This window comes from Nicotiana attenuata, unplaced genomic scaffold (assembly GCF_001879085.1).
Source record: "Nicotiana attenuata strain UT unplaced genomic scaffold, NIATTr2, whole genome shotgun sequence".
Classification (NCBI taxonomy): Eukaryota; Viridiplantae; Streptophyta; class Magnoliopsida; order Solanales; family Solanaceae; genus Nicotiana; species Nicotiana attenuata.
Window position 1 is genome coordinate 26,898 of NW_017676507.1, and position 9,449 is coordinate 36,346.

A 9,449-nucleotide genomic window follows, 5' to 3' on the forward strand; every position below is an offset into this window, starting at 1 on the left:
GGGAGGGGAGTGAATGGATAAAGTGAGTTTATGGTTGAATTTTGGTGGCTTCAATCTGCACGGTGCTAGAATTTGTTCTTATTGATTCAGACAATCCAATTGTGGCTTGAACAGAGGGAAAATATTGTGGCTTCATATTTGCTGAGTCCAACTAGTTTTGGTTTGAGGCATTGTTGATTGATTTTCAAGGATTTTAATGAATAAGAACTAAGAATCAGACATATTGTATGAGTTTGCAGCAATTACCCAAGACCATTTTCAACAGTTGATTTTTGTGTTTTCTCATATAGGGCATTCACGTAGTGAGATCTCCTCCTCCAAGACGAATATCGTAACTGAACAACTTGAATGTGCCCTATTAAAAAAAATTATGTGCGCAAGCTCTTCGGCTTAGATGCACAAAGGAAAATCTATAAGTTGTCTTTTTCCCTTTGGAAATTTCTTGACACTATTGAAGGTTCATTTCCTTCGCTTTCCTTCACTAGTCTTGCACTACTGTCAGGGTGAAACACAAAAATGGAGGAAGATAGTAGAACAAGAGGGGAATGGGTTATATATTAGATGTTTTGGACCTGTCCGTGTTAACTTTCTTCCTAAAACTTGAAGGCCTTAAGAGGGGAGAAGTGATTGAAGTTGATCTCAAAAGATTCAGTATATCTCAGAGAAAACAATGGAAGTTGAATATCGATATAGGTGATACCAACTAGAAGCTAGTGCTTATTAGAAGGCTCTTTGTGTAATAAAGGTATAACTACTAGAGTATGTTAGATAATCCTTAAGTGTGGAGTATTGAAATATTATGGACCCACATATAGCTAACTAGCGTGAGATTGAGGTGTAGTTGTTATTGTTGTAAGATGGGAGTTTTACATGCTATTGTCAAATTTTAAATATATTTGTTCTAGCTCCTTTTAAAGGCTGATTACTGTTTCTATTTCTTGATGTAACAGGCTGCAATATTTGTCTACTCTCTGTTTGGTTCATAATCCTCTTTGTTTACCCCTCACCTTATCTACTTTTTGTTGTGATTACTTGCATCTTGTGTCACTAGATAAATCAAATTCAAGCCTTTTTTTTCATAATTAATTGTGTTGTGATATTTGACAGGTTTCTTGATTCAAAGGTTGTGCATATATGGATCACGGGACTGGTGAATCAGTGGATGCTATGCATTCAGCTGATATGAATTGTGAGCATGGGGATTTTGAATGCAACATCTGCTTTGAAATAGCTCAAGATCCTATTGTGACTCTTTGCGGCCACCTTTATTGTTGGCCTTGTCTTTGTGAATGGTTACAAGTTCATTCACATTCCCACGAATGCCCTGTTTGTAAGGCTCTCATTGAAGAGCAGAAGTTAGTTCCCATATATGGCCGAGGTAAGGCAAGCTCTGACCCAAGGTCTCGTGTACATCCTAGGACGAACATTCCTAACCGCCCAGTATTCGGGCCAAGACCACAAACTGCTCCGCCACTAGATATGAACTATTTCCAGCACGATGAGTTAGATCCGATGGGGGGATTCATGCCAATGGCAAGTGCGAGGTTTGGGAATTTGACATTATCTTCTTTATTTGGAGCTATTCCGGCTTTTTTTAACTTTCATGTGCAAGGATTTCATGATGCTACTGTATACGGTGCGACCACAGGAGTTCCATACCTGTTTTCAAGTTCAGTTCATGGGGGTTATGCTCATGGTTTTCATCATTCAACTCATGTAGATGGGACAAAGTTCTTCATCAAGATGTTTCTCTTGATTATTGGTTTCCTCTTAGTTGTTTCTTTAATTTTGTAGAGTTTCATTCCAAGTGTTAGAAGGGGATGCCTTAGCGTAACCGGTAAAGTTGCTGCCATGTCACCAGGAGGTCATGGGTTCGAGTTGTGGAAACAGCCTCTTGCAAAAATGCAAGGTAAGGTTGCGTACCGTAGACCATTGTGGTCCGGCCCTTCCCTGGACCCCGCGCATAGCACCGGGCTGCCCTTTTTTCATTCCAAGTGTTAGAGATCAAATTAAGATGTAGACTTGTTAATCATGTGTGTATATCTTAGAGTAGTAGACTTGTGTATGTCTAGCAAAGTAGTGGCCTCAGTGTGCACAGTTATCTTTCAGTGTATTCAGTGTTAGGCTTAGGTATTTATTCCTTATTGCACCATAATTAGCTCCATATTTTTGTCCAACTATGAGTTTGACTTACACACACTGTGTTAAGAAACTTTACACTATCAAGTTATTGAAGATCCAATTACATGTAAGTTTTAATAGCAAGCATAGGATTGGTAACTTGCAGAATATGGTAAATGACCTGTTATAGCAGGTAAAGCTACACAAAAGGAGTCTTACCAGTTTCTAAGTTCTGGTCTTCTTTATTGAAGAAGCTATAGAGACTAGAGTCGATTACTAATAGTACTAGTTTGAAAGGCTCGTTGGAATCGATTCGCTACAGAATTAACATTATATGCAACATAAGCACTTGAAGTACAAACGGAATAGGTATTAGTTTGGAGCAACAAACTCGGATTCTGGCAAGAATCTTATTTTTTGGTAGTATGAAGGGTAATTGGCCCAAAAATCGGATAGGGGTCAAGGCGATGTCAGGCGCCGGTGGCTGACTCAATTGCACCCCGAACCGCGCGAAATGGTCGCCTATTACATGGCTCACTAACTCTGCCTGGGGTCTTTCTGCAGAAACCTCCACGAACAATTGTCATTTTATGATGGTTTTTTTTTTCGCTTCTCATGGCTGCTCTTTCCACACCTCCGAATATATGGTGCCAAATGGTCGTTCCTTTCCTTATTTCTTTGATAATAATAGAGTTGGGTATCTTTGTGGCATCAATTGTACAAGTTCGTGAAGAGGGCTGAATGAGTACAATGAGAGAAAGCGGCTCGATCGACCAAAAAAAAAAAAGAGTAGCCTCCCTAGAACCTGGCAGTTCTTGACCAGTTGAAAAAAATATTAGCTAACTTTTAGTGAGGCGGTGATGAAGACAAAAGGAAGATTCACCGGATATTTTTTGATACCGGTCCTATTTACTTGTCATGTTTGTCAAAGTAATTGTCCCAAAATACATCAGTTTAGAAAACTAAAAAAGATTTAATATTTTTATCCAATTTTATCCTTAGATTGGTAAGCATCTATTGGAGAGAGATTAGTGTACTGAAAGATCAAAGAATAAAGTAGTCAAATAAATTTATTTATTAATAATATTTTTAAAATATGTGTAAAAGACTAATATGACAAGTAAATTGGACCATAGAGAGTAATTGGAAAACTTAAATGGCGTTCGGTTATAATTAGGTTTTGGCTAAATTTCCAAAACCTAATTACTCGCCCTTAACAAAAATGAAATGAGTTTTTAAGCAGATCCCCAAAAACATTAAACCTAAGTAGAAAATAGTTCGGAAAGACATTTCTTTTCCACAAAAACATTTCCAAAACCAAAAATATTAAGGAATAAAAATTCTCCTTGAATTTATAGAATTGCCATTCACACAATCCTTTTTCTATGAGAATAATGAATTCTGCTATTTTATAAATACGCCCACACCTTCAGGCTAATGCTACATTCCATTTCATCAGATTGTTTTCAAGCTAATTTGATCAAGTAATAGTTTCTTCTGAATCAAATGGAGAAATCAGTAACTTTTTTTACTACAACTATTGATTCCACCCAATGGAAAAATCAAGTAGAGAAATCAGATACAAAGGGTACAACAACTATTGATTCCACCAAAATTAATTCTAAGTGCAATATTGCATTACAAATCTTATTACTTGGATTAGCTGTAATGCTCGGTATTACTCTAGCTTTTCACATGTTTTATATTCATGAGGGTACAACAGTAATTCATAACCCCAAGATCGAAATTGTGTCAGTGTCGCCCTCTTCGTTTACCGTATCAACTCTTTACATTAACCCTTTGATCGTGCAAAATCCTGACAGTTGGAACCTCGCCTTCTCAATTCAGAACCCTAATAGTAATTACAATTTCTATTACTATGATCTCGAGGCTAGTATATCCTACAACGATACCCTTCTCTGGAGTGCTAAAGTGTTAGATAAATTCTATCAAGATGGAAAGGCTCAAACATCAATCGATTCAACGTTTGCAGCTATGCCTGAACCATATGTTTATTGGATTGCTAAATCTATTAGTGATGATCTTGCTTCTGGTCAGACCACAAGATTTTCTGTAAGCTTAAATGGGAAGATTCAAATTAGCAATCATATCGCACCTTCTCATATAAGTTGTCGAAAACTTGAGGTGTATTGTGAAGGTTTACAAGTTGAATATATAGAAGATGCCAGAGTTGGAGTATTAGGGGTCGATTCAAAAGCTTGTGAGGTTAATATTTTTCAAGACTCAAGATGTTGATTATGATTATTACATCAGATTTGGATGAATTACTGAAGGCCTTCAACGCATAGGGATTAAATACAACTAGTCTGTTTGGCCAAGCTTCTTTTTGGCCAAAAATTGAGGTGTAAAAAAGTGCTTTTGATGAGAAGCAGAAGCAGTTTTGGAGAAGCAGAAAAAAATAGCTTCCCTCCAAAAGCACTTTTCTGAGAATCACTTTTGGGAAAAATACACTTAGAAGCCGTTTTTTAAAGCTTGGCCAAACACTAATTGCTGCTCAGAAGTGCTTTTCAAACTAATTAGCCAAACACAAACTGCTTCTCACCAAAAGTACTTTTGAGAAAAGCACTTTTCAAAAAAGCACTTCTCAAAATAAGCTTATTTTTGCAGCTTGGCCAAACGNTAAAACGTTTTTTAAAGTTTAGGGTCGGGTTCCCTTTACCCTTTTTAACTTTTTAATTTTAACTTTTAACGTTACGTTCCTTCCCGTTACCCGGTTACGGTCGGTTCGGTTCGACCGTACGGTTAGTTAGTTTAAGGTTTAACGTACTAGTTAAGTTAACTAACAACTTTAATTTAATTTACTTAGTATTAATATTATTAAATAAAGGATTGAGTAAATAGTTATACTTAAAAGGAAAAAATTAAATTTCTTTGGATAACAATATTGTGGATCGTCGTATGGTGGCGTGTTTGTCGAGGTCAAGATGATTGTATATCGTCTGAACCTATGAACATGAACAATCAAAATTTAATTAGATATATGTAATTTTTGTTTACTTATTCGATTTTATAAGGTACAAACATGTAATAAAATGTATCTCACTAATTATATCCTTATATAGGATGTTCTTGGTGTATGTTCACTTCATCTATTTTGGTTGCTCTATCATGACCAGGAGTCATGCCCCTGTTAAAAATACTATGTAAAGTTGGTTGCATTTTAAAAAAAAGTTGTGATAGATACAATCCAACATTGAAAATTGTTCGACCACGTATTTGCAAGAAATAATTTTAGGACTACATTTGAGTTGAGTATAGGTGAGCTATCATTTATCTTTCGAAAGTCTTCTAACAAGACAAAGTATTTACCATACATAAAATATTGATAAAATGTAAAATCAAATCATAAAAGTGATAAGACGAAAAAATTAACCATACGTGCAATATTGATAAAAAATAAATCATATCATAAAAATGAGATATAGTTCCCTAAGTACCTAAATATCGTGAGAAAGTAAGAGGAGAACGAAAAAAAATGACATTAACACTCATGAGATGAAGTTTTGGTCCTTTGAGTCCTTGCTATCTTAGTTTATCAACAATAATACAAGAGAAAAACTGTCAAAATTTTTTTTTTTTTTTTCACATACTCTATGTTTCTAACACAATATTCATCTAATTAGCTCCAACAACTCCAACAAGTTAAATGCACTATTGGAAATCATTAATGGAGTAGTATGACACAACAAATACATTTTAAGAACTCATTCCAACTAATCCCTTTCTAAAGACACTTCCATACTTCGTAATATATATCAATATTATCATTATATAATATACTTATTATTTTGATTGACATAAAGTAAACAATATACTATGAGTTTTTTTGGAATTATCGAGAGTGAGATATTTTAAAACACTCGGTCAATTAGAAACAACATTTGAAAGTTTGTTATACTTTTGTTTTTAATCTAAATTCGTAGCAAGTTTTTTTAATTATCTTTAAATGAAATTGGAAACAATTTTCCACATTCATTGCTAAAAGATAATATGCAGAACAATAATTTCTCCACAAGTTACCAATGGTTTAAAAAACAATATTTGCAGGCTACTATCTAATCAAAAAATTAATGTTGCGCTATTTGATTTCCTCAACATAAGAACTCAACCTAATAGAAAAAAGGAATTACAGAAAACTGTAAGGAACGAAACAAGATTTGACAGGAAGCAAGGAAACATAATGTATATGATAAAACTTGTCAAATTCAAAATCTGAGTCCGTTTATGCAAGTCATTCTGAGTTTAAATTGCGCCACTCAATACCATACACTCTTTATTTATTTGTTGCATTGAGCATTTCTGCTTTGTACTCATCTCTAGGATTCCCCAATATATATCTTTCAACCTCCTATTAAGATAGAAAAACTGTCAGGACATCATGACTATCAAATAAGTGTACATAAAGAGATAAAAGATTATAAAAAAGAGAAAAGCTTTGGAATCAGGGCACTACACATAGAAGGTATTAGAAACAAAAGAAGCGTTTTATTTTTTTTCTAAAGAAGGATAGCAGATACTCGCCTTTTGATGTTTTATACGTCAATACCACATAAGAGGGGGTGATTTGTATGGTACCCAATTTTCACTTTAGAAGAACCTGATTCTTCTAGGTGTACTTACTACTACTGTTTGCGGAATTAAGAGTGCATAAAATAAAGAACATAGTGATTTTTACGTGGAAAACACCTGGCTCAAAAGGTGAAAAAACCACGACCTACTACTCAGTAGGATTTTCCCAAACTTCCACTAAAATCACTGAGCCAAAACAGCATTTACAAAACTCTTGTAAACCTAAGGATTAAACTCTAATCCCAGTGTGGCACACAGCCTCAACTGTTGCGACACCTTCAAGTTAGCCTATAACTTGAATACTCAACGTACCTATTACAATTGCTTCTACAAAAGCTGAAAATGTACAACTTTAAACCACCTACTACAATTGAACTAGTATAAGAATAAACACAATGGAATTGGTTCTTCTATCCTGTCCAAGTAGCTTCAGGAATGCACACTTGAATCTCACATAAATTGCTTGCAAAATTGCCTCGCTCTTTTGCTCTCAATTTAGTTTCACTTCTGCGTTTGTGCAATCCCTGTAAAAGGGAACAATTACTGTTATTTAATGAGTTAGTAATCAGAGTTTGATTGAGACTCAATTGCTGATCTTCCATCGAAGTTGAGTCCTTGAACAATACAAACTCCAACCCTATCCTTTATCCGGATTGTGTCCTCTTCCCATGAGGATACTTTCTTTCCTCATCCAATATGCAACCTTTTCGATCAGTTCAGCAGATATTGCTTCTTTATCCTTGAGACTTATCTCCTTCACGTGTATCTCACATGTATAGGCTGATAAACACTGTGTCTCACGTGATGGACCTGGTCCATGACTGAGTTCATTTGTCATTCTTCAAAACTTCACCTGAACTTGGGTCAACACCTTTCAAAATAAAGGATTTGGTTAAAATTTCTTAAAAGCTGCCAACGGCTAAAACTAATTAATTTTTGAAAGACAAGTTGATTAGTTACATAAGTGAAAGGACACGACAGATTTGAGAAAGGATACAACAAATCATGTTTGTTTTCATGCGTAATTTTTAAATAGTATTAATATTAAATTATATCTATTATATTATAATATGGAACTAAAAAATTTCTCAAGATGTTTAAATAAATCAAATCATCAGAAGCCATAGTTTACCCGAAAAAGACTCTCAAACAAAGAATATGAACCAAGAAAACTTACATTATATATATATATATATATATATATATATATAAAAGCGGAGAGAGAGAGCACACAAGTCCGTTTGCATAAGAAATATAAAATGAGAACATGTGATTTGCATAAGAAAACTAAAATCAAGTCAATTAATACATAAAGCCTTCAAACCACGTCCGGTTCCATCTTCTTCCGCAATTCCACCACCATTAATTGTTGTCATCTATCCCACCTCGATAATCAGTAGCCACATTTGCCGCAAAGAAACAAACATTTTCATTTGGTAATTTCCTAGCACCAATACTGTTGTCAATAAAATTCCTAGTGAGAGCACAAAAAGAAGCGTAAGAATTAAGTTTTGCTTCCAGCATTTCGCGAGCAATTAGAAGTTTATCAAAATTGACTATACAAGTTCCATGAGAAGTGAATGACAATAAAAGGAATTTTATATATACAAAGTTTGTGTTAGAAAAATTCAAATACCAACTGTTCATAGTATTTTCATTCATTATAAATGAGTGCATGACTTTTATGGGGACTTAAGAACTCATCAACTGGATTATATGAAAAAGAGAATAGGTCCTCGAAAAATTAAGGAACATTTAATTTGGACAGGAGAAAGATTTTGGTTAATCATCATGTAGAACCATTTAAATGTATTATAAGACTTTTACAAAGGCAGCAGTTGAATTTAATTGAAAGGCAACGATTGAACTAATGTTTCAGTACTAATTTGAAGTTTTTTTAAGATACACAACCCTTCCGAAAAGTTCCCTCTTTATTTTTGTTTAAATATTATTATTATAATTAGTTTAAATAAGTAGGATAATTAAATTTTTTAAGGGTAAATAAGTAATTTAACTTTTTAGTTAAGGGGTTCATGCTTTTAATATAATATAGATTTGAATGTTATGTGATCACGCCCAACTATGCCTTATAAAAAGGATTCTGCGGACGTTGCAAATATAACCCGAGTATTACGCCCAGGGTCGAATCCACAGAGAGTTAACCTATCAACTGCTATCTTCAGACCCACTAAGTCTTCAGAACCAGCTTCCCAAATATTCGAATCTCAGTTGAGTGTTCTTTAATAACTAGCTTGCAAGTAACTAAATGGCTGTAACTAAATTAATAAGGTTGTAAACAATTATGGGACAAAGCTAAGGCAATGATTTCCCCTATTGATGGAATTCCTTCTGTTTATGCTCATACAAATTTACCCACACATCTCTATCAATCATGAACGCTAATCTTACCGCAAATCTCTCCCGAGTAATCACAGTAATCTACTATTGCACTCTCCCGAGATACACTGGCTTGCTTTATTTAGCACAATTCAATTTAGATTGTACCCAAGGCTTCGTTATTCCTAATCCCGCCTTTAAACCCGCAATTATAGATTCCTCTAATAATCTAGGAGTGGTGTTGTTCAACAATACCCTAAATATGCACTCTTTTCCAAGTTATGCACACTAAATAGGCACAGCTAATTGAGGATCCTGTCAATTAACTACAACGAACACGAAGTTGAACAAATAAAGATTAAACTAGCAATTTGTATTCACATAAACAAGAAGTTCATCAC

The 9,449-nt window shown here is 34.5% G+C and overlaps 1 protein-coding gene across 1 annotated transcript in view; it reads left to right on the forward strand.

Moving 5' to 3' along the window:
• The window catches only part of LOC109221051 (E3 ubiquitin-protein ligase RNF5-like), a 2,868-nt gene extending 616 nt beyond the window's left edge, over positions 1 to 2,252 (forward strand). The window contains exon 2 of the mRNA XM_019385510.1: positions 1,108 to 2,252. Within this exon, the coding sequence (XP_019241055.1) occupies positions 1,135 to 1,794 (660 nt within the window). The 5' untranslated portion in view covers positions 1,108 to 1,134 and the 3' untranslated portion in view covers positions 1,795 to 2,252. The remainder of the gene's footprint in view (positions 1 to 1,107) is intronic.
• The last annotated feature ends 7,197 nt before the right edge of the window (positions 2,253 to 9,449 follow it).